This window comes from Hemicordylus capensis, chromosome 2 (assembly GCF_027244095.1).
Source record: "Hemicordylus capensis ecotype Gifberg chromosome 2, rHemCap1.1.pri, whole genome shotgun sequence".
NCBI lineage: Eukaryota > Metazoa > Chordata > Lepidosauria > Squamata > Cordylidae > Hemicordylus > Hemicordylus capensis.
In genome coordinates, this window is record NC_069658.1 from 187,287,220 (window position 1) to 187,312,971 (window position 25,752).

The window sequence follows — 25,752 nt, forward strand, 5'->3', positions numbered from 1 at the left end:
TTCCTCTAAAACCTGTTTCCACCTTTCTCAGAGCCATTGCCTTGTTATTGTTATACAGAAAAGCAAATGAGCAACACTAAAGTGCACTGAAGTGCACAGTGTGAGTATTGCTTTAGCCATCTATAGGTGGAGCTATTGCTTTGTTGTAATGAAGTTCTGCCATAAACTTGAACTATAGTTGTGTACAGAGCCATCTAATGGTGCAGCGGGGAAGTAACTTGCCTAGGGAGCTAGAGGTTGCTGGTTCGTATCCCTGCTGGTGAAACACCTATATCGGGCAGCAGCAATATAGGAAGATGCTGGAAGGCATCATCTCACACTGAGTGGGAGATGGTAATGGTAAACCCCTCCTGTATTCTATCGAAAGAAAACCACATGGCTCTGCGATCGCCAGGAGTCGTGACGGCACAACTTCTACTTTACAGGGCCATCAATGCACATGGCACTTCACAGAGTTTCCACAAGCAAAAAGTCTGATTCCCTGTTCTCAAGGAGTTTACAATCTAGATTTTGATAGTCAGGGAGAAGCTAAGGAAAGGGAGGGGAGGAGAAGGAAGAGTCAAGGGTAACAAGGGAAGAATGTGTGTAGATGTAGGTACACAGACTCGGTTGTTTCTGTTAACAATACAGCCTTGTTTATATGGGAGGGTTAAAAATACAGGGTGATAAAGTTTGTGCTCCACCTTCTGATGGGAATATTATTGCATCCCAAAACAGGCTGAAGATTTCTCTGCTGGGAAGTACAAGGAATTGAGCAAGGCACATAGGCCATGTCATGTTGCAGGTGAAGACCAAGACTCTGGCACTCGCTAGTTTTGAGCTGCTGGAAATAAAGCTATCCCTAGGTGGTTCTATGCTCTCTCTGTATGTTTGCATGTATCGGAGGGAGGGGCTGGCTATGTTTGCTCAGTGGTGAGGGGAAAGCACTCTGCATATGATCAGAGGCATTTCCGTCTTCTCCCAGCCTGCAGATGCAGAGAAAAAACAGCTACAGGTGGAAACTGCTTTTTTGTTTTGTCTTGTTTTATTTGTGTGTTGTCAAAGAAAGATTTTTCATTTGTTCTCTGTTCCTGTATGCCTCTGTTTAGTCTGAGATATCTTACACAATACAGTTAGGCTGCAGGAAGAACTTTCTACATTACCATCTGAAAACCAAAACAAATGGCAGACAGGACCCTTCTCAGAAATACGTTTTACCCCTTTTAATATCCAACTGGAGGAAGAATTCTGTACAAGTCAAAAGCTTGCTTACCACATTAAAAAGTGTTGGTTTTTTTTTTTAAATAAAGGCAGCCCACAGTCATGAACAATTCAAGAGATCTGAGTTCCAGAGCCAGACAGTGACACGCCCACCCGTCTTGTGTTTGTTCTTTGCTGTAAAAATGACACAGGACCACATAAACCAGAACTAGAGAAGATCTCTTCTGTTCCCCAGAGTTGGGGAGTAACCTCCAGGACCACATAGATTCTGATTCTATATTCCACGATATCCCAGCAAAATAGCAGTGCGCTGGCATGTGAAATGAACACTGCAGCAAGAAGCGCAGATGTTTTCCATCTAACCTCTCCCCGGTGCCCTATATCCAGAGCCACCCTTAGGATGCATTTTTTTGATAAATGTGTGTATATTCTAGGAAACGGGTTTCATAAAACCCACAAACAATTTTCTTCTGTTCTGCTCATCCTGCTTCCCTCCCAGAGCAGTGCGCAGCATTTTTTCCAAACATATTGCCCCTGGCAAGACATTTTCATTCTCTAGCTCTTTCCCCTTGTCCTGGGACCTGCCCCATACAGAGTGCAGGTTGAGGGTGCATGGGAGTGCTGCAGCGGGCACTTCGGAGATGCAGGTCATTCATACAGAGGGTGTATTCTGAGCCATAAGCAACGGACTGAATTGCTTCTATATGGGATAGTGTACAGAATACTGGGGGTCCTGAAGCCAAGGAGACATGAGTTTTGGGCGACATATAAATATGCCAAATAAATAAGATAAGATGTGACTGGTCATTTCAGATTAGCAGGTGAACGTCGACTTTCCTCACCTCTGCGGTTCCTGGCCATGAACAACTCTCTTCTCTGCCCATTTCTCCCTTCATATTGGCCCTTCCCTCTGCCACTCATCCCTTTGGCCCAGTCCATCTTCCAGCCTTCCTTTCCAAGGGTTCCCTGCCCTGACTGACTTAGCCTGCTGCTTTTTCAGCTTCTCCACTGAACGCCTTCTGTGTTGGCAGGGACACCCCAAGGTTTAAAACAGGGCTTTTTCTCAGCCTGAGATCTTCAGCATGCAGAGTATCTGTCTGCTCTGCCAATGAGTGACAGTTCCATGATCCATCCCCCTGTGGGTCAGTGAACATGTATTTATTTTGGGTGGATTACATTGTGGAATTCAGGTGGGGCAGGAGGTTGACAACCCTCCTTCCTACCCAGTGTGTTTGGTGTTTTCCTCATTCATATGCAGATGACATGCATATTTGTTCTCAGGCCATGGGTAGTTACTTCTCATTAAACAAACAAACCTCGTAACATGCCCTGAAGGTCAATTCACCCAAGTGACTTGCCAGTGGGTGTCACTAGCATGGAAGGGGGCCAGTGGTCCCTTCCTACAGATATCCCTGGAGAGGTTCCATTAAATTTAGAGTTAAAACAGGAATGTAACAGAAATCTAAAGAGGAGTTCCTCTCCCACCAGCAGAACCCTTTGCATGTGCTAATGCCTGGGTTCTCAGCCCTGGGTTCCCAGATGAATGTCAAAGGCCATTGTGGCTGGGGATGATGGGAGTTGTAGTCCAACAACATCTGGGGACCCAGGGTTTGGAACCCCTGTGCTAATGTTAACAGGTGGGGTTATTTAATTTCTTCCCAGGTTCTGCATGATCCAGAGACAGAAGAGAAAATAGCCTGTGGTCTGCAGCAGCTAAAGATGAAGCAACCAAGAGCCCTTTTGGAATTTGCCCTTGAATTAAGTTGCCGTTTTAATCTCACCTCAGTGTGAGCTTACTTGGCTGCCCTAAACAAACCATCATTCTCTGAGTTTCAGACCATTGGTTCTGCAACTTGGGGGGAAACCATACTGCCCTACCAATGGTCCCTCTAATTTCTTTCATCTCTGAGTGGAGTGCATTTTGTTCTGGGCGGCAGTATCAAGGCAGTGTGTGCACACATGCATCCAGAAGGGGGCTGCTCTGGTTCAACCGAGTGGGGATCTAACATTAACTGAGTGGACATTAAAACACTTGTGAGCACACACACATGTGCATGCCAGAGGGAACAGTGTGTCCTACCTTATAGGAGCATTGTAAGAGTTACTGAAGTAATGCACATGAAGCTCTCTGCACATATGTGCAATATAAGTAATAATAAGTGATAATTCTTTATAGTATGATTGATGATCATTGTATGACCGTATAATATTAATTAAGGAAGGTCAGACTGAAAGTCTGATGGGGATTGATTAATAAGAGGCAACTGAAAAGGCTGAAGGAGCAGGGTGGAAATGGGCAAAAAAAGGATGGATTCGAACCCTGGCCTCCGGGAACAAGAGATACGCCACACACAGGCAAAATGCAATACTCTGTGACGCTGGGACAAGAGAATGCTTGATATCCTTCTCTTCTTCGTGAAGGGAGTAGGACAGCCACTAGGTGGAGCCTGAGACTGACGGAAGGAGCAGTCACTCTTGGGGGGCGCTGTGGGGCCGGTTCTTTTAGGCTCTCTCAGTTTTCTACCTGTAGGGCAAGGAACCAGGAATGTGCGGAATCTGATCTCATCCTAGGCTAAGACAAACACAGGGCAGCGATACCTAGAGCTGGGCTGTACCATTTGTCTGGGAAAGAGGAGTAGGAGTGGCTGCAGGGAACTGTAGCTGATGAGGGCGGGATTAACTCCAGTTTTGCTTGATAGTATTTGTAGAAGGAGGATTTGCAGACCGATTGTTTTCGTGTTCTTCAGCTGATATGGATTATGCATGTTTTTACATGCAGGGAAATATGTGTCTTTCTCCAGAGCTTTTTCACACCTCAGACACTGGTTCATGGTTCATCATCACTTAGTATATGTGCTAATGGATAGTATCAAAAATGTTTAGGCCATTCGATGTGGCCTGATCTGTATGTGCAGCAGAACGAGGTGGTCGAATCCTGAGTTGATAGAATAGATTGCAATCCCTTAGATTGCAAGTGAGGGACGGCTTGGTTGATTGCTTCCTTATTTCAAGCAAACTTCCCTGCATGTACAAAACTAGCACAACAAGGTACATAACAGATCTTTGTTGCTGATATACTACTTCTGGCAGGAGCTGGGTTGTTGGGTTTTTTGTTTTTTTTTTACATAAGGGAACTGTACATTCAAAAGTGGTACCCCACCTGCAGCCTGAAGTGGTACAATCCACTCTACAGCCTCAGAAGTCCTGTTGCACATGTAAACTTGGCCCACATGACAGAATGAGGTGGTAGATTGCAGTGGTAGGATTCTGGACTGTACCACTTCAGACTGCAGTTGGTGTGTGGGGGGGTCATTTTTGAATGCTCTCCTTCACTTAATCAACTTCCATCCATGCAGTATGTTGATCTATGCATCAACAAAACTTTCTCTCAGGGCCAGCTAATTTGGCGTGCACATAGCTTTTTATTTAAGGGAGCAGTCAAAAATGTGACACCCCCCCACAGATCTGCCCAAAATCTTACCACCTCTTTTTGCACCATATGTTGAAGGGTTCTTAACTCCAAGTTTTATCCCTTAACAACTGCCATGAACAGGCAGAGCCCAGCCAGTTGATGCCAATTAGATTTTTCACGGGCTGACCTAAACCATTATTCCTTTGATTTGGATGTAATGGTGTGGGCGCGGGGAGTGCGTTGTGTGTGTTCTGGTATTGCAGGTTGTGTGTGTGTGTGTTCATTCACAAGTGAATGCATTTGCATTTGTTCTTGTTTGGGTGTGAGAGTTACTCTGCCTCCTTGTGTGTTACAGAGGTAAAGGTAAAGTGTGCCCTCGAGTCGCTGTCACCTAGGTAATTTTGGAGCCTGGACCGAAAGGGCTTTGGAGCCCCCCCCCAATTAAGCATCATCATGCTCTGCCAGGTGACCACACCACCTGGGACAGACCAAAGAGGATTGGAGGGTCCCCAGGGGCTGTTTGGATTTTGGCCCCGAAGTCCAGGGGGTAAGAGCGCCTTGGGTTGCCTTATTTGTGCATGGTGTGCTTTCATTCATTCTTCTGTATAGGATAACATTGTGCGTGTTGCTCTGTGCCCAGAACTTGGCTGTGTGTTCATGCATGTTTGTCCACATTCCTGATGAAAAGGATGAACTCTTATTGGTGTGCTTAGTGTGCATAGGTTATTGAATGTGTGTTTAATGTGCATGTGGCTGAGATGGACCTGCCGCAGGAGCATAGCAAGGTTGGAGTGGACCTTGGGGCAACAAGTGAAGGTGGGTCCCTGCCCTGCCCCCACAGCTCTCGCCTTCTTCTTCTTCAGAGAGGTGCAGGGTGGGAGGAGAGACACTGGCCGAGGAGGAAGTTGTTGCTCAGCTGTTGGCCCTTCAGGGCCCAGGGCCCCAGAGACATTTGTCCCCTTCCCTGGAGCGCGGATGAGTTTCAGTTGTGTGGTGGGCTTAATTTGCGCCAAAGCTCCGAACCTGTTTGTTTTCAGTGTAGCGCCGCGATTCAGACTTGGAACATGTGCGAGACATAATAAAGACGACACTGCTACGAAATCCAAAGTGATCACACCTGTCCCGCGGAAGATTAACGAAGCAAGGCTTCCCGATCCAAAAAATGTCGGCTTGAACCCCGCCGTCTCTCTGTGTGTCGGTGCGTGCCTGGGTTTCGCTAGCCCCTGGCAAGGCCAGGGTTAAAAGGTGTGGCCCCTCCCCCCTGACTTGCTCTGGGCTGTTCGCCGCCTTCCTCGCAGTCACTTCGGTTTTGCCCAACACTGGAGCTAGGCAGTTGTGGGGCTGGCTTCCTTGCGATTTGGAGGGGCCATTCCCACCCCCAGAGTGAAGAGTGGCCAACCTGGGCAGAGGTGAGTGGTGGGCGTTTAGTTGCACTGCGGGTCGTGCAAAGCGGCTGGTCGCGTGGGGTGGGCACTGGGCAGGAAACTTCCACAGAAGAGTCTCCAAAGTTTGGGCAAGTGTTCAGAAGTTCCTTTAAGCTCCTTCTTGGCGAGGTCAGCCAGTGGGCAAGAGGGCGGGCCGATCCGCTTCCGAAGAAAGGGTTCAAAAAAAGGGAAACCTCTCCCGGCGTCTCTCCTTCGGCATGGCCCCTCCGCGTTCCAGCTACCCCCCCCCCGCGCGCGCTTTGTTTCTTGGTCTTTTTTTTTTTTTAGCGGGGGCGCTAAGCCACAGGTCTCCCACGAGATTTTGAATCCGGAGTCGCTCTCCTGACTCCATCGTTAGTCTAATGGCTGGCTCTCCACACCGAAGCTGAACCGCATTGTTATGTGGGTGCTTGCAAGTGTTTTGAGAAAGTGGGAGTGTTACTAAGATGGATCTTAAGATGGAATAACAGAGAGAGAGAGAGAGAGAGGGGCAGTGGGTGGAAGGCGCTGGTTGAGTTTCTAGGGAAAACTTGGTGGTTAAGCTTTGCCACTACATTTGTGGTCCGGAGACATTTGGAGTCCCTGGCCTGTGCATTCCTTGCTTGAATTCTAAGGAGACAACCAATTTCTGTCCTTAGGAAACCTGGTAGGAGAAGAAGGGGGGATGGGAGTCTGATTCAATATTCCAGTATCATACTGTATATATATATTTAAACAGCAGCATTTTCCTAAGTGGGAGTGTGAGAAAGAGAAGGCAGGATGGGGAAAATGCACCAGGTGAAATGACATGCAGATGGGGAGAGATTAAAAAATAGATTTATTAATAATAATAAATAATAGGGTTGGGAATATACCAGACACCTGATCATTGAGCCGTTTAAAATGTGTGATGACGGCACTACTTCTGTTGTTCGATATTCCCTAATTGTATGCATAGCTGCTGTAGCACAGATGACTAAGAGGCCGAGCTAGGAATCAGGAAGTGGCCAGTTTCACCTTCTTTAGAAGTCCTTAGGCAATTCATTCTCTCGCAGCTTCAGCACCCCCATCTGCAACAGGGGGATCATAATACACCCCTACCTTGCAAGGTTGTTGTAAGGATTACAACAAAACACTCTGCCTCTGCATGAAGGGCTTTGAACGCTTTGTAATTGTTCAATATTGTTACTGTTCTATACAAGCTTGGTTCTCCCAGAATTTCCCAGGCGTCAAGCTACTTATTCATTCATTCATTCATTCATTTAACGTATTTATCTACTGCCCCAAACCAAAGTCTCAGGGCAGTTCACAACAACAAAGCACCAAAAAAAAACAACATTAAAAGCAATTAAATGCTAAAAACAGTTTAAAACAAATCAATAAACTATCTAAAATTTAAAAAGTTAAAAAGCCTGGGTAAAAACAGTAAGTGCAGGGTTTGGTTCTGTGTATGGGTTTTTAATGGTAAAAAGCAGCGTTATTTACCTGGGTCTGAGGAAGAAGGAAGAACAAGACCCTTTCCCCTTGCTCCATGGCTCCAATAAAAATCATGCCCCCAAAGCTACTATTAATCCGGGGCGGGGTGGGGTGTGCTTCCTGTTTTACAGATGGGTTACTAAAGGCACAAGAGCTCTTCTTGTGCCAGGACCACTCAGCAAGTCAAAGAGGGACTTGAACCTCAGGTGCCCCCTCTCTCTCTTCACTGGTTTGGGTTGACAAAGTGTGTTATGGGAGATATGCTTTTGTCTCCATCCTGCATAAGGAGTTCATCACGGAGGAGAGCTGGTCTTGTGGCAGCATGCATGGATTGTCCCCTTTGCTAAGCAGGGTCCACCCTGGTTTGCATCTGAATGGGAGACTCCACGTGTAAGATATTCCCCTCAGGGGATGGGGTTCCCAGTTCCCTCCCTGGCATCTCCAAGATAGGGCTGGGAGTGGGAGAGACTCCTGCCTGCAACCTTGGAGAAGCCGCTGCCAGTCTGTGTAGTAGACAATACTGAGCGAGATGGACCAATGGTCTGACTCGGTATAAGGCAGCTTCCTGTGTTCCTATATTCCTATCATGCCGGCAAACAGAGGGGCTCAGCCTCTGAATGGAAGGCAGCAAAAACAGGAGTCCCTGCCCTATGATATTTGCAACAAAATGTTGGAAGGGATGAGCCCCAGTGGGTGCCTCTGCTATCTCCTCTTCTGGTTCCGGAAGCATAGCTAGAGCACTTGGAACTGAAATGCGTGAGTTTGATCTGCAGCCTTCCTGGGTGTCTGGCCTAGGCTTTAGAATAGGGCCAGACCGCACAGCTTGGGCCCTCCTGCAGATGCTGGATTACAGCCCCCCTAATCCCCAGCCACAGTGGCCAATAGTCAGGGATGGATGGTGGGAGTCATAGTTCAAAAACAGCTGGAAGGTCAAAGTTGTGTGGCCCTGGAATAAGGCAGGGGTTCCCATTGTTGGGCCCGCTGATGATGGTGGACTACAACTCCCCTCTTTGGCCATTGTGGCTAGGGATTAGGGGAGTTGTAGTCCAACAACACCTGGGGACCGAAAGTTAGGAACCCCTGGAATTCTGACCTAAGGGATGCTGGGTGTAAGCCTGCTTGGAAGCCACTGTCCTGTATCATGCCATCTGCATGGAGAGACGCTGGTGGTGATTCCTTGGCCGCATCGGAGAGGCTGTCTGTACACTTTCAGGGGCACTTTCTTTGGGTACTGCTTAACAAAATTGGGGTGAGCTCAGGTGTGAGAGGTGGGTCTTGAGGCTGTTCCATGGATCCTATGAAGCCTGTAACTGCAATCCAGACTTCCTGGACAGTATGCTCAGCTCCGAGAGAGGATTCCTCGTTGGAAATTAATGGTTGCAGAGGCAGGGCTGGGGTGGGGGCAGTTGTAGGAAATTGCTACCTTGCGACTTGTGGAGGATGTGTTGTGTCCTGCCTGAATTGACTCTTGTCTGGGGATTAGGTGAACCTTTGCCTCAGGCTGCCAGCCAAGATGACGTGGTGACCAGGTGTCGCAAGGGTTTCCGGGGAAGGGCCCCACCTGCTGAATTCTGCCCCGTGTCTTGCAATCCCAGCTCATACAATCCTGCCTTGCCCTGCCCTGCTCTCCGTTTCACATGTAGCTGCGGTTCGCCCGGTTACTTATATCTCCCAGCCTCAGCCTTCAAGTCTTCTTGGAAGAACAAACCAGTAGCCAAGCTGGGATTTGGACATAGGCCTACTGGGCCCACCTGTCTTTCCCATCTTAGATTTCCCAACATTTAAAACAGGAATAGTAGCATTTCTTTCCTTTAATGACCTCCTTTCACTAGTCACTCTGCTTGGAAGTTCTTGCGGGGAGGGCAGGCATTTGATCTGCTGACCAACTAAGTTTTTATCTCCCTGGTATTTGTTCTGTCTGGGTTGGTGTGCGAGAGAGATCAGTTTTTACATCTTTTGCATTTTAATTGTTTTAATATATTATAAGCCGCCTTGAGTGTGTAACTGACTGTAATTATTTTAATAAATTAAATAGACATGTCATAGGACCATAGGTGAGGATGGATGGCAGAAAGGAGCTATGCAGTCCCCTGAATAAGAAAATTAATTCCAACCCTGGGCCCCCTTTAACATGGCTAGTGGCTTATGTGTAGGACTGATCATATTCTGCATGCCCCTATCATACAGGCATAGAGCCCCGTCTCTGGACCCACAGGTTTTGAGGAAGTCAAAACTGCCACCATTTTAACTTCACATAATGAAGTCAGAGGCTTGCATGAAGTGAAAGAGTGCAGAACTCTCCTAGACTTCTCTGAAGGACTATGAAGACGGGACAGATGCCACGCCTGGTGGAGGCACTCTGGGGCCTGTTCTCCATTTACACTTCCTCTCCCTCTGGTTCAGGGGACCCATTAATGCAGCAGGCCTTGACAAATTTTCTTTGGATCTAGAGGCCAGCCCCTGCTCAAATTAGGAGCCAGACAGTGGGCGCTTGACAACATTACTGGATTTAATGGCAGACACTGTGGAGGGGAGTATAAATAGGTTTCCCTTTATCCCCTTCAGAACATAAGAACAGCCCTGCTGGATCAGGCCCAAGGAAGCCCATCTAGTCCAGCATCCTGTTTCACACAGTGGCCCACCAGATGCCGCTGGAAGCCTACAGGCAGGAGTTGAGGATGTGCCCTCCCTCCTGCTGTTACTCCCCTGCAACTGGTACTCAGAGGCATCCTGGCTTTGAGGCTGGAGGTGGCCTATAGCCCTCCGATTAGTAGCCCTTGTTGGACCTCTCCTCCATGGAGTTATGCAGACCCCTCTTCAAGCCATCCAGGCTGTTGGCTGTCACCACATCTTGTGGCAGAGAATTCCACAAGTGGATTATGTGTTGTGTGAAAAAGTACTTCCATTTGTTGGTTTCCTGGCAATCAATTTCATGGGATGACCCCTGGTTATAGTGTTATGTGAGGGGGGAAGAATTTCTCTCTATCCACTTTCTCTACACCATGCATGACTTTATAGACCTCTATCATGTCTCCACGCAGTCATCTTTTTTTCTAAACTAAATAGCCTCAGGTGTTGTAGCCTTGCCTCATAAGAAAGGTGCTCTAGGCCCCTGATCATCTTGGTTGCCCTCTTCTGCGGCTGCACCTTTTCCAGTTCTACAATGTCCTTTTTTAGATGTGGTGACCAGAATTGTACGCAGTACTCCAGGTGTGGTCGCACCATAGTTTTGTATAAGGGCATTATAATATTAGCCGTTTTATTTTCAGTCCCCTTCCTAATGATCCCTAGCATGGAATTGGCCTTTTTCACAGCTGAATTGGCCTTTTTCACACATTGAGTCGACACTTTCAACGAGCTGTCCACCACAACCCCAAGATCCCTCTCCTGGTCCATCACCGACAGCTCAGATCCCATCAGTGTATACTTGAAGTTGGGGTTTCTCATCCTAATGTGCATCACTTTACACTTGCTAACATCGAACTGCATTTGCCATTTTGTTGCCCACTCCCCCAGTTTGGAGAGATCCTTTTGGAGCTCCTCACAATCTGTTTTGGATTCCACTACCCAAAAGATATGGATATCATCTGCAAATCTGGCCACCTCTCTGCTTACCCCTGCTTCTAGATCATTTATGAATAAATTAAAAAGCACCAGTACAGATCCCCGGGGGACCCCACTTCTTATTCTTCCCTCCATTGTGAAAACTCTCCATTTATATCTACCCTCTGTTTCCTGTCTTCCAACCAGTTAGCAATCCACACATATACTTGTCCCCTAATCCCATAACTGCTAAGTTTCCTCAGGAGTCTTTGATGAGGAACTTTGTCGAAAGCTTTTTGGAAGTCCAGGTAGACTATGTCAACTGGATCACCTTGATCCACACACTTGTTGACACTCTCAAAGAACTCCAAAAGGTTTATGAGGCAGGATTTACCTTTGCAGAAGCCATACTGGTTCTCTCCCAGCAGGGCATGTTCTTCTAGGTGCTTTACAATTTTATCTTTGAGGATGCTTTCCATCAATTTGCCTGGAATGGACATTAAGCTAACCGGTCTTTAATTTCCCAGATTGCCCCTAGATCCCTTTTTGAAAATCGGTGTTACATTTGCTACTTTCCAGTCCTCCAGTACAGAGCCTGATTGCAGGGATAAGTTATATATTTTAGCAAGGAGGTCAGCGGTTTCACGTTTGAATTATTTGGGGACTCTTGGATGGATGCCGTCTGGCCCTGGTGATTTACTAGTTCTCAGCTTTTCCAGACAGTTTAGAACATCGTCTCTTGTCACTTCTATCTGACTGAGTTCTTTAGCCTCCATCCCCGAAAAGTCGGGTTCAGGAACAGGTATATGCTCAGTATCCTCTGCCGTGAAGACAGATGCAGAGAACTCATTTAGCTTCTCTGCAACCTCCATATCCTCCTTAATAATCCCTTTCACTCCTTCATTGTCGAATGGTCCAACTGTCTCTTTGGCAGGTTTCTTGCTTCTGATGTATTTAAAGAAGTTTTTGTTATTCCCTTGATGCTTTTAGCTAAATGTTCCTCAAACTCTCTTTTCGCCTCCCTTATTGTCACCTTGCATTTCTTTTGCCAGAGTTTGTGTTCCTTTCTGTTCTCTTCATTTGGACAGGCCTTCCAATTTCAGAAGGAAGTCTTTGTCCCTTTTATGGCTTCCTTGACATTACCTGTTAGCCATGCTGGCATCCTCCTGGACTTAGTGGTACCTTTCCTCCTTTTGGGTATACAGTCTAACTGGGCTTCTAGTATTGTGGTTTTGAGTAAACTCCATGCACTCTGGAGCAGTAACTCTCCTGATTTTCCCTATCTCCTAAATTTCCCCTTTTAAGCCACCTAATGGTGCAGCAGGGAAATGACTTGACTAGCAAGCCAGAAGCTGCCAGTTCGAATCCCCACTGGTATGTTCCCCAGACTATGGGAAACACCTATATAGCGATATAGGAAGAGGCTGAAAGACATAATCTGATACTGTGCAGGAGATGGCAATGGTCAACCCCTCCTGTATTCTACCAAAGACAACCACAGGGCTCTCCTGTGGTTGCCAGGAGTCAACACTGACTCGAAAGCAAACTTTACCATTTTCTTTATCCCCTTTACTTGGAACAGAAACAAGGCTACCTGGGACAAATAAAGATTTTCTTGGAGGTGCCATGAGTCTCTGAGGCCTGGGATTTGTCAACCCCTACATGAATGGCCTCTGAAGGAGCCCCCAGAATCATGGTGATAAACCAAGGTGACACCTGAACTTTCTCCTGCTCCCCAACATTTTATTGGGTCGGCATAACTTCTGCGCAGCAGTAAGATACCTTCAGGTTGACTTAATTCGCATAACGCATTGCTGGTGCAGGTTGCTTTGGGGTTTTTTTTCCTGAAGGGGACACACCCCTGCCCCACAGCAGCCACCTTCCTTGCTGACAAGATGCAGGCAGCAGTAGTTGGGAGGGGTGGGGAATAAGGTGTTGACACGAAACAGTCATGGGAAAGGAATTGGCTGCAGCAGTTTCAAGAGCCGAGGAAAAAATGGTTCTCTCTCTGCCACCTTTCCACTTCCAGCTCCCATCTTTTTACATTGCAGTAAAAAGTGTGCAGCGGGACTGATTCTGGTCATCAAAAGACAGACACAGCAAGTGTGTATGCGTGTGTGTGTGGCGTACATGGATTTTAACCGTCTGGATTTACATTTTGCATGGTGTGGGTGTGTGTGAGAGGGTGTGGAGAAATCAATCCAGTCCAGTGGGCTTTGTGGGGCAAGGGGTAGGAATCTTGGGTATAAAGGCAGCTGCAGGACAGCCGCCCCTAGCACGTGTTGGGGCCTCTTTCTGCGGCTGTTCTACCTGACATGGATGTCGTTTTCGGTGTGATTCATGGAGAGCTGTGCTGGTCTCTGCTGCAGCTGGGATTAGTTACGTAACTGGGGAGGTTTCCTGGCGGTGCTGTTCCCTGGGCTCTCTGTTCCCTGGGCTCTCTCAGCTGGGCTTGGCCTTGATCTGGTCTCACGGGGAAGCAGCTGTGGGATCTGGCTGCAACCCAGAAACAGAGAGAGCCCGTCAGCTGTCGTGCCGCCCCCAGACTTCCCGTCCTGCAGGATTTGGTGGTCTGGTTCTTAGTCCGTTGGTTTAGTGGGAGGTGGGAGAGGAGTGCAACAGGCTCCTGGAGCTCGACTCCTGTTAGGAGCATGGGCTTTGAGCCAGGCTCAGGGAAGGAGGAGAGGCCACTGCACCTCCCTGAGCAGGCATGGTATTTATTTTCTTTAGGTTTCTCTTTCCCTCCAGCCAGGGCTGCTGTTCTCAGCTAAGGAAACTATAAATTATACCAATCAACATAACATATGCAAATACCTATTTAAATGGAGTGCATTCTGTCACACAGGCTTGGGATAGGCACAACATCCATTTAAAAGCATGTATATAAACTAGCCAATTAGAAGGAAGTTAAAGCAGATAAAATGTAATTGCTAAATGCAGCCTCCATCATCAGAGGCGATGGGCCTGTGATTAACAGATGCTGGGGGCAAACCCCAGGGGAGCGCTGTGACTTTCCTGTGGCGCTTGGGAGTTTCCCGGGGGTATCTCACTGGCCAGTGAGATAAGTTGGTTGTTTGACGAGATGGAGCCTTGGGCTGATCCCACCCTGGTAGGGATGTCGCACACGTGATGTGTGCATGTGCAGTGGGCACTTCCAGTCTGAGGAGGCACCGGGGCGGCAAGGAGGTACACTGCCACCCCACCAGACTGTTTTAAAAGACAGCGCCGGCAGGAGAAATGCAGAGGGAGGGGTAAGAGCACCCTCTCTCCTCCTTAAAGATAGCCCCCCTCACCTTCGAACCGGCCAAACTGCTGGACATTCAGACCGGTTCGGAGGCCCATAAAAGGGCCCCCGAACTGGATCGTGCACATCCCTAGCTGCAAGTACAGTCTTTGCACCATGCCTGTGCCAGGGCTGGTGCTGCTTTGGGCTCATGCTGCCGTCTCTTTCTTCCAAGCAGATACTGCTACATAGCGAGGGCTATGATGTTCCATTTGGGGGTGAAAGTGGCACTGCACAGGATTGTCCCAGCCCCACTCTGGGCATCAGCAGGGAGGACCTTACCTAGGAAGCTGCCTTAGACAAAGTCCGACTGTTGGACCATCTGCTTGAGTATGGTCTACACTGACTGGCAGCAGCCCTCCAGGATTTCAGGTGGATATTTTCCAACCCTTCCTAGAAATGCCAAGGTCTGAAATGCCGGGGACCTTAGGCGTGCTACAGTCTTTCCCCATGGAAACTTGGAATTTCTGCCCCAGTGAGGTCCAAGGCTTGTCCCAGCTGAGCCCAAGGAGAGGGAGGAGGAGGTTGCCCCTCGCAGGAAGATAAGGGGCTTTAATCTAGAAGCAGAATCTGGGCAGTGAAGCTCCTCTTGATCTCCTCCCTGCTCTGCTCTGCTTAACTGACCTTGAGCAGATCGGTTTTCCCTAAGAGCTTCTAGCCTAGCAACTCCTCCCATCCCACCCAGAGAGAGAGAGAGAGAGTCTGTCTGTCTTTCTCTCAACATTTTATTAAAGTTTCAGTGAGAGCCACTGTGATGTGATGGGTAGAGTGTTGGACTAGGACTGGGGAGATCCAAGTTCAAATCCTATTCAGCCGTGAAACTCACTGGCTGACTCTGATCTTATTTCTCAGCGTAACCTACCTCACAGGGTTGTTGTGAGGATAAACATAACCATGTACACTGCTCTGGGCTCCTTGCAGGAAGCATGGGATAGACGTGTAATAAATAAACGAAAACCCATTAGCCCCTCCCCACACCCTTCATACGGATGGAGGAAAAGAAAGCGGGGACAGCAACAACGGCACCATCATCAAATGCTGCCCCAAACGCAAGTCTTGGGAGCACAGAAGTGATGCCCCTGTCTTTCTCCTGTGTCCTCCACTGAATTCAGCAAGGTTCTCTTCTGCAGCATCATGCTGCCACTGATGACTCACCAAGATCGCTCCCCTGACTCCTTGCTCCTCCTCTGTTTCCCTGTGACAGTAGCCAGCTGAGGTCCTCCATCTGGGAGTTTCTGATGGGTCTGGAGGCAAAGTGATTCCCGTGGAAGCAGGAGACGAACCAATCTCTCCCAGACATGGAGGTGAAGGGGCAGCTCATCAACTCGTCCAGCTACAGCTCTTCAGGTAGCTTCCTCCCTTTCCCCATATCTTCCCTCTTATCCTCACCTGGTCAGCAAGCACCCAGCTGATAACCTCCCTCCCATCACTGCACCCAGGGAAATTTGAAGCTATGACGGGCAGTGATGAACTAGGACTGAGGAGACCTGAGTTCAAATCTCCACTCAGCTGTGAAGCTCACGGGGTGACTCCGGGCCAGTCGCTTATCTCTCAGCCTAACCTACCTCACAGGGTTGTTGTGAGGAGAAACCACCTCCTGGAGGAAGAGCAAGCTATCAGTGCGAACATAAATAAATAAAATGCCTCTTAGGCCTCCACTGCTCCTTCACTGTCTGCTCTTTCCCCTGTAGAGGCCTTGCAGCGGGAACCCTGTCCCCGAATTCGGCTGGAGCGGGTGCAGGAACTGCTGGAGAAGCAGCGAGCGCTTCAGCAGGTGCTCAGCCTGCGCCTTAAGGAGCTGCGCAGAGTTTGCCTGCAAGAAGCTGTGAGTAATTGTTGCATAGCGGAGGCTAGAAGTGGGCGAGCAACAGCAGGGCGACTCCAAGGGACGGAACTGGAAAGATGGTGGAGACGAGGATGCTGCTCTGTAAGCTGTAGCCGGGGCATTTAGGAAGCTGCATGCCTTCTGTCGAAAGACACAGAGGCCGGAGGCTCTCGTTTTTAATTAGGCAAGTTTCTAACACTCATGGTTGTGGAGGAGGAAGAAAGCTGGCAATGAATGTGCAGTTAGAAGCCGAAGGTGGGAAGGGTCTGGAAAACAAGTAGGCCTTCATTCTCCAGGGAAGGAAAAGTAGGAAGGGGGGGGACAGGTGAGCTTTCCTGGAAATAAGCCTTCATGATGTAGGTGGGTGCTGTAACCAAGAAGGCCCTGCTCTGTATTTTGATAGTACTTTCCTCTATAAAAGCTGACACACAACCACACACAACAGGGTTTTATTTTTGCTCACTGAGGTTTTGCTCAGCCCTGGCAAGGTTGGGTTTTAAAGGGACCATTCCAGCTGCTTGTATGCTGCAAAATAAGCAAATATATGCCCGTCTGCATAGATGCATGGCAGTTGGAAAATCCTGCTCCTTATGGTGTAGAATGTTAATTCTAATGACAGGTGATATATCCCCCTGTTGAACTCTGGTCCCCTCACCCTGTCGGGGTTGATTCATGCTGCTTGTCTTGCCTCCCAATGCCAGGAGCTGACAGGGAAGCTGCCTCCAGAATACCCACTAGAGCCCGGCGAAAGGCCCCAACCTGTGCGAAGGAGGCCAGCCCCTGCCTACCGGGCCCCCGTTGTCCTCAAGACCGAGGTGTGCATTGAACAGAGAGAAAGGGAGGGAGGGAGGGAGAGGGAAATGAGGCATGAGAGACTGAGGGCAGGGTTCCCTCAAACACAGATTCCCAGAGAGTGTTGATGACAACTCCCAGAAACCCCAAGCCAAAGTCCTCGCAGCTGGGGATTCTGGGAGTTGTAGTCCTCTGAGAGGGAATCCTGAGGGGTTGGGTCTCATCGTGACAAGGCCGCCTTTCCTTTGGCAGGATGCACTTTCTTTGGAAGAGCTGGCCCGCGAGCTGGCCCTGCAGCAGCAAGTGGCCGAGGCTGCCCGGCGCCTTGCCGTGGCCCCGGACTTAACAGCGGAGCAGCGCCGTCGCCGGAGGCAGCTGCAGGCAGATGCGACCCAGCGGCTTTGGGAGCTGGAGGCGCAGGTCGCGGAGTGCCGAGCACGGCTGGGCAAAGGACTCCCTCAGAGGGGCAACCCTGGTGAGCTACGGATCCATCCCCTGCCACTCCCCCCTGCTCATAATCCTGAGGGTGTCCCACCGCCCCCCTGCCCCCCACCGCCACCTCGGCTCAGGCTTCTGAGTTGCTGCTGGCAGTTTGCAGGCCCGTTAGCTTGCTCGTGCAGAACCCTGCTAATGAGAACTTCATCTGGTTTTACCCGTCCCGTCACCGCAGGGAGGAGGAGAGCAGTCTTCCCCAGCTCCAGTTCGTCACGCCCTGAATCTCCCGTGCTCCCCTTGGAGTAGGCGCGTATTGCAACAGATCATTCGGCGAGAGGCGATTCTGTCGAGTGGGGCTGCACGCTTTTGGCCCTCCTGCCCATGTGGGACTATTAACTCCCTTCATCGGTGGCTGTTGGCCATTGTGGCTCGAGATGATGGGGGCTGTAGTTCCGCAACTACCCTGCTAACTGGGCAAAAGGGCACCTTTTAACGTGGCGATTCTCTTTTATCTAACAGCGGGAGAGTAACTGGCCCTCTCCACCCCCAGCACAGGACCTCCAGTGACTGTTGCTGGCGTCTGTCTTATGTTTCTTTTTAGATTGTGGGCCCTTTGGGGACAGGGGTCCATCTTATTTATTTGTTATTTCTCTGTGTAAACCACTCTGAGCCATTTTTGGAAGGGCGGTATAGAAATCGAATGAATGAACGGCGGGAGGGGGAAAGTGGTGCAGCCCTGCTGAAGAAGGACCCATGTTTCCTTCCAGAGATAGCTAGCCTGAATCCCCTTTCTTGTGGGAGGCATCTTGCGAGAAGTAACCATTTCTCCCATTCCAGCCACATGCCATGCTGGATCAGGGATGTACTATCCACCCTCTTAGTTTTCTTGTCAAATACTTTCTCTCTCTTTTCTCTCTCTCTCACTAAAAAAAAGATGAAGCTTTTCATTCAGAGAGCAGCTCCCTCTCGGAATCGGCCAGTCATGAAAATGGTAAGTGTGGTCCAGAACTCCTTGGGTCTTTCCCAGTTCAAGGAAGGTGGGTGGTGGGGAGAAATTGCGATTGCGGGTGGTGGGATGATGCAAGCTCAAGCAGGGCCTCTGGTTAAAATGGGTTGCTGAAGGCTCAAGGGTCTGCCTTGAAGATTTGTCCATTAATCCCCAATGTGTATAGACAGTGAGGCAAATATACTTTGTACATGCTCAGAGGTCTCATGCCGGCCAGCCTGCAAAAATAAAGGGGTGTGCCTCAGTCAGTGCATGATCTGGATGTATATTGGGCTTTGTATTGAAAACGGGATCTGGGAGTGAGTTCAAAAGAAACTCTGATTTGGAGCCAGAATGGTTCTATGGCTTGGGTCTGGAAGAGAGGAATGATCTAGTACGTTGTTGGGTTGTTGAGTTTTACCATAGCAGACCAAAGGTGGTGATCCTCAGATGTAACCTAGTAGAAGTGGCTTGGCTGACGTTGCTTGCTTTAGCTCTTCAGAGTGAGCAGGTCAAGGGAGTGGGGGCCCAGCCAGGCTGCAGTGCCCTAGAAGGTCCCTCTGGGATGGATCTTCAGGGGAGAGAAGGCAACCTGACCTTTGCCCCATGCAAACAGTGCTACCAGTCAGGATAGTTGAGTTGGGAACATGGAGTCCACATTTGACTTCCGGGAACTTTCTGGTTCAGTCAAGATGACCATGCAAAACTGGGTTACAGAAGCTGATGCCTCCCTTATATGCCTGTGCCCTCTTGGAAGGCCCCGCATCAGACTCTCTCTAGAACAGCGCTTCATAGAGTGAAACTGTTCCTGGACTGTACCACTCCACACCACAGGTGGCAGTTGCAGAACTGGTTGCTCTCCCACCTCCCCCCCTTTAAAAAAGTGCATTAAAAAGTAGCATGTTAGCAAGAAGGCTAGCATGATAACCCAGGAGTTCCCATCCCAACTACGATGCAGCGGTGGGTGATGGGAGTTGTAATCCAACAACATCTGAGGACCCTAGGCCGGGAACCCCTGCTTCAACCCACCTCCCTTGGCGTCTGATTTTCTATATGCAGTGAGGGTGTGTGTTGTTCTATATGTAGGTGTATCAATCCATAGAATCCCTGGCCTGCAATCTGGAATGCAATCCAAGAACAGCTTTACACAGGTTTTGTCTAGGGCTCTGTGAAATTACCCGTTTTTATCTTTTGTATTTTTGCCGAGGCAGGGCCATGCGGATGCTTCTATCCTGTACATTGTGCTCTGTCCTCAGACGACCCCCACAGTTTCCAGCCCTCCAAGGTCTCCAACCACCAGGGCTCTTTCTCTGACCGACCTTCGCCCCCCAAGGCCCGGGACCATCTACGTGCCATCTCCAGCAGCCCTGACCGCCGGCCGGGATGGCGGCTTTTGCAGCCAGATCTGTACAGCCAGGCCAAGGACCGTAGGAACTCCGTCGCCAGCCCAACCAGGTGAACAGGGAATGCCTGGGGAGCCGGGTCTCGTGCGTCCCTCTCCAGAAACAAAAGGGGATGTGGGGAAAGGCGACTGCTGGCCTGTTGCCACTCCCTTTAAAGGGCCTACTCAAGGCCTCTTGCAAGGACGTAGGCTTCTGGTTTGCTTTCTGAGGTGCAAGGGTGGACTGTCCCGCTTCCGGTCATAAATGTGGGGTGCCACCTTTGAATGATCCCCATATTTTATTTTTCAACCTAACTCTGCAAATAGTAAACTAGTACGTTAGATTCTAGCCCAGCCGTGAGGGAGTGGCAGGGAGTGCACGATGTCTGAAATGGTACTGTTTGGCCACTTCCCGCCTCCTTCAGATGCTTGTGTAAACTAGGCCAAAGATAGAGGAACAACTAGCCCCTTACAGTTTGGAAGGGGAGGAGCAGGGTAACCAGCTGCTAGAGCTAACCATGGAAGAAGTAGGAACCCAGCTAGGAGACAACCTCTTCAACAAGAAGCTGCTTGACTGAGGACAAGCCTGAAAGTGCTTCCCTCCTTCCCAAGAATACAACCAGGGCTAATGCTTGAAGCCTCTCTAGCCATCTCTGCCTGTAGGATGGGTAATGGAGGCAGCCTTTCCGTCTTCTATACCAGGGATCTGAACCTGTGGTAGGAACATAGGGAGCTGCCATATACTGGGTTAGACATTTGGTCCATCTCGCTCAGTATTGTCTACACAGACTGGCAGCGGCTTCTCCAAGGTTGCAGGCAGGAATCTCTCCCAGCCCTGTCTTGGAGATGCTGCCGGGGAGGGAACTTGGAACCTAGATGCTCTTCCCAGAGCGGCTCCATCCCCTGAGGGGAATGATTTCTTACAGTGCTCACACTTCTAGTCTCCCTTTCATATGCAACCAGGGCAGACCCTGCTTAGCTAAGGGGACAAGTCATGCTTGCTGCCACCAGACCAGCTCTCGGTCTCAGACGTTGCTGAACTACAACTCCCCATCATTTATTGCCACTATTTATTGTAGCTGGGTATGATGGGAGTTGTAGTTCAGCGACATCTGGAGTACTCCAGGTTCAGAGCCCCTGTTCTGTACCAACTACTTCCCCACATCTAGCTTTAGTTTTATAGCCTGATCTTTCTATACCTGTTTGTTCAGAAGCAAGTCCCACTGAGTTCAATTGGCCTTCCTTCCAAGAAAGCACACAGAGGACTGCAAACTTAAGAGTGTGAGGGGTGGCGGTGAGGTCCCTATTGGTACAGACCCTGGGTTTGCTCTTTGGAGTCTGTAATCCTCATTCCATCTGTGTGTTCTGCAGCCCAAGCCGCACCCTGCCCAGAAGCGTGTCCAGCTTTGAGGGCCGGAGTGTCCCTGCCACTCCAGTGCTGGCAAGAAGTGCTTGCAGCGGAAGCCACCAAATCAGGTAGGAGAAATGCTGTTGCCAAGCTTGCAGTCGCCCACCCAACAGCTGGCTATGAAGTTGGACTGGAGACAGGGTGGGGTTAGAGTAAGAGAGAGAGTGTGAGTGTGAGTGTGAGTGTGTGTGTGTGTGTGTGTGTGTGCGCGCGCGCGCATGCGGGGGTGGTGCGGAAGGAAGCTGTGGATAATATTATTGTAATATACACATTAGGCAAAGTGATGCATCTGTTATTGGACCAGTGCTGCGTGCAACTCTTTTAAGTTCAACAGTGTAGGAACAGTCTTTATATGTATGAAGAGAGGAGAAGATACTAATAATAGCATCTTTCCCTTCTTCCCTAATGTGTTTTGGCTTGACCTTTTAGAATGCAAGCTGCCGGCAAGGCCTGTTTTTGATGTTATTGCTGTGTTATTTTGTACAGCACCTAGCAATTTTAGACACTTTATAATTAATGAACAGTCACCATGATTGCATCGTTATGCATTATTTATGAATGGTGATGAATTATTCATCAATGATAGTCCTAGTGATGATAACTGCACATATAGAACTGTACTGAACAGAGGTCATGAAATCAGCGTTGGAATCAGTGTGGGGACAAGGGATCCAAGGAGAGGTTTTGGCGGTGCTGGTGGGAAGGCACAAGATCCCAAGAAGTGCAGACTGAGGCGGTCTTATCCGGTGTTTCCCAGATATCCGACAATGGAGGCACTTGTTGAATGCAATATATAAAATCAGTGCCCTCATGTATGTGACACTTCAAAGAATGAGAGGATGGCTCCCTCTCCCAAAGAACTTAAATACTGATCAGGGATTCCCAGCCTTGAATCCCCAGATGTTACTGGACTGCAACTCCTATCATTCCCAATGGCCTTGGGCCATTGTGGCTGGTGATGATGGGAGTTGTCGTTCAAGAACATCTGGGGACCCCAAGTTGGGAATCCCTGATCTAGATGTTGACACAAAGGGGAAAGTGGGTACACAGGGGTAGGCTATGCAGTTATTTCAGTTACGTGTACTTAAGAGTTTAGTTATAGTAGGATCTGGAGTCTAAAATGCAAGACATGTTTTCCCTGTTGCTTACAAGGATGTGTAAGAGTAAGAATTACCTGCCCTGAAAAGAATCCATCCCTCTCCTAGTGTTCCTGCACTGGGCATGCCTCCTGACTTTGAAGGAGACCAGCCTATAGCAGTGACTCAAGCTGAGACTTGACAGAAGGCCACCTCAGTGGTGTGGGTCATTCGGAATTGCTCCACTCACACCCTCTGATGGAAGCCGAGTGGAAGGCCAAAATGGCCAATCATGCAGTGGGCAACCTCCTGTGTGGGTGGGTAGTCTGGGTTCACAGGAGCCAAGACTTAAATGTTTCTCAAGGCACATCAGCAGTTAGCTTCTTTCATGGCACACAGCTTGGAAATTATTAGTCTAATCTCTTGCTCCCCACCCCTCTCTCTCTCTCTCAGGCCTGAGGCCCCAGCTCTCCACCCCCGCCAGTGGTCAGGCAGCCACGATTCCCAGCTCGGGCCCCCAAGCCGTGACACCAGTGCTGACCGGGCCTCCCTTTTTGCTGCTCGGACCCGTCGCAGTAACAGCTCGGAGGCCTTGATTGAGCGGGCCCCTTCGGAGGACCCTCTGTTGCCCTCAGGCCCCCCTTTTAAGAGCACAGAGGCCCTGACCCCATCTGTCGCAGGCCGGAGCCCTCGCCCGCCATATAACGACCCCCTTCTGGACTACCTGGAACGCAGGTGTTGGGGGGGTGGGGAGCATCTGTCGCGCAGGGACGGGCCTCCCCCTCCAGAATGGGGGGCCTTTCCCGAGAGTCCTCTGCAGCGCCGAGCTAGGCCAGCTGCCCGCACCAAATCCTGTGGCCCGCTTCTGCCCCCCCAGTCCCGGGAGATGAGCTACGGCCCCCCCTTGCCCCCTCACCGTAACTTCCACAAAGCCCTGGCCCTGGAGGGACTCAGGGACTGGTACTTGCGCAATGCTGGAGTCAGCCAGCGGGGGCCACCAGAGAGACGAGGACCGGCTCAGCTTGTACACCAGCAGCTGCGCAGCTACTACGAACCGGCACCCACCAACGCAGAGATGGGCTACTATGCGGGGCCAGGAGGTCTGCCCCACTCACTGAGCTATGCTGGGCAGCCGCTATATGGCAGGTATAGGGCTCGATTCTATCCCTTGCCCCAATAACACCCCTCTCCTGCTGGCCTGATGCCAGCTCTCCCCTGCTGCCCTCCTTGTGCTAGACTCCTGCTTTCTCCTAGCCTTTTCCACCTTTGCTCTACCTTTTTAACTGCTGGGAAGATCTTATGCTTTGGTTTCTTGGTGCTCCTTCCCTATCCGAAGGGCCTCCTTGGGTGGAGGGGGCAGCTCCTATTTATAGCCCCTCCTCTTGATCTTGTTATTAATGCTAGAAAAATTACTGTGGTGAGCAGAGGGCTGGAGGGTGTTGGGGCTGCTATGGGGCGAAAGGGACCTAGGCATCCAGGAAGGGGTGATAGCTTAAGCTAGCTCTTGCGTGTTTCCTTCCTGCCTCTTGGTCTAATTCTTGTTTTCTTTCTTCCTTTCTCTCCTCTCTGCTTTTCTTTTGTTCTCCTCTCTTGCTCTGGCCTGCTCACCCCAGACCTTTTGGGGAGCTACTTTTCATGGATGATTCTGCTGGCCCCTACACCTTGGAATCCACAGAGCACCCGACCCCAGGGACACTGGTCTGACCCCCGCTTTTTCCCCCAAGGGGAACTGCAGTTCTTTTTTCATTTCTCGCTGGTGCCTCCTTTTTTCCCCCTTTTTTCCCTGTGTTACACACCGTGTTGCAGGTGGGAGTCCCTGCTGGCAGGGGATGTGTGTGTGTGTGTGTATGCGAGTGCGTGAGAATGGATTGTTGCATGTCACACTGGACACACCACTGGGGACAGGAATGCACCCCCTGTCCTTTCTACACACTGTTAATCTTGGCCCAGTTGCGACTGTGGGATATATGACTACTGTATTCCCTCCTCTGCCCCCACCCTGGGGTTTTAGTGTTGCAAGTGGTGCCTCCTTGTGGTTGCTAAGGAGTGATGCAACATTACCAACTGGGTGCTGTGGGCAAGGTGCAGCATTTTAAAACTCAAGACCCTGGAATATATAACTGGGGGGCGGGGGGAGAGTGTGTGTTTGTGTGTATCTTTCCCCTCCACTCCTTCTTGTGAAATGTTAACTTGCACAGACTGTCAACTTGCTAATAAACATCAGTCTTGTAAACAAAAAATGAAAACAAAAATAGAAGCCACATCCCACACCCCATCTCTTGGTCCACATCAGTGAGCAATTTCTGTTTACTGTACATTTACTGCCCCCTTTACCGGGCTCTAGCAGGTAAAAGACCAGCTTCTGGAGAGGATAAGGAGAGAATCCCCAGATAACAGAAGCCTTTTTGGGCTCCATTCAATGATTCCTTGTGGTGGTCCAGCCATCTCCTGTCAAATGAAACACACACCCTTCGGATGGGTGTGGGCACAGGTTTTTTGGCTTCAATTCAGTTCTGTAGAGGTGGAACATCAACCTGTTAGGACGGCATCACCTGTTATGATTGGAGTGGGAAACAGCAGTGCAAACACATGTGGACTTCCCACATGACCAGATGTGCATCTTCTAAACATCTGTGTGCATATCCACTCATGGATGACATCCATGTTGTGTGTTTGCTAGCGGAGATAGTAGTGCAGGACTGCACAACTCTGGCCCTCCAGCTGTTGACTACAGCTCCCATAATCCCCAGCCACAGTGGCCAATCATCAGGGATGATGGGAGTTGTAGGTCAACATCTGCAGGAGGAACTGAAGTTGTGCAGCCCTGTCCTAGTGTAACATGGCCATTTGCCCCAGCAGTAGTAACTTGTGGAACTACACTCTAAATTTCTAAAAGTTACTGCCCCCTTGAAACGTTTCCCCCACACCATCCTCTCTCTTATGCCTCACAATCACCCTCTCACCTTGTTTATTTAAAACACATGACAAATAGTGATAGTCCCCCCTTCCACCTCCCAATTGCGCAACAAGGAATCTGTTTTAAATTCTGTTTTTGCCAATTAAATCCAGCTCATATGGATAATTATGGGATGGGAGGGAAAGAGACTCAGTCCCTCTTCCCTTGCCCTCTGTATTTGAAGGATCAAGAACCATAGCAAAGTCACTGTCTCTTGTGTGTCTTTTTAATGTACACTAATGTATAGATTGTTTATGGGGGTCTGAATGTAAAACTGAGCACTGTGGCTATGAAATGGGAAAGGGTTTCTATAATAAAGATTGTAAAGATGAACATGGCTGGAATGTGCGTGAACCGTAACAGTCCATGGTGAGGTCAAGGGAAGGGTTGGCTATCCTTGGCATTGCCCTCCCCCACCTGCCCTAGGTACAACCCAGGCCATGGGGACAAAACCTGTGGGGTGATGGAATTCACTGCCCCAAGTAAGCTAGATCACTGTTGCTCATTTGCACTCAATACAGGATCACTCCTTCTGTGCTCTGCATTAAGTAGGAATAACTACCACTACATTCTGTAC

The 25,752-nt window shown here is 49.5% G+C and overlaps 1 protein-coding gene across 6 annotated transcripts in view; it reads left to right on the forward strand.

Annotated features, from left to right (window-relative positions):
* Positions 1-25,508, forward strand: part of CCDC120 (coiled-coil domain containing 120) — a 35,309-nt gene extending 9,801 nt beyond the window's left edge. Inside the window, exons 1-10 of one of the 6 annotated variants that reach the window (XM_053301906.1) lie at positions 5,698-5,810; positions 15,522-15,664; positions 16,009-16,142; positions 16,844-16,957; positions 17,187-17,409; positions 18,304-18,360; positions 19,566-19,809; positions 21,107-21,211; positions 22,673-23,365; positions 23,833-25,508. In XM_053301906.1, coding sequence (XP_053157881.1) covers positions 15,616-15,664; positions 16,009-16,142; positions 16,844-16,957; positions 17,187-17,409; positions 18,304-18,360; positions 19,566-19,809; positions 21,107-21,211; positions 22,673-23,365; positions 23,833-23,923 — 1,710 coding nt within the window. In that variant the 5' untranslated portion in view covers positions 5,698-5,810; positions 15,522-15,615 and the 3' untranslated portion in view covers positions 23,924-25,508. The other 5 variants (XM_053301903.1, XM_053301907.1, XM_053301905.1 and 2 more) reach the window with 5 other exon arrangements.
* The last annotated feature ends 244 nt before the right edge of the window (positions 25,509-25,752 follow it).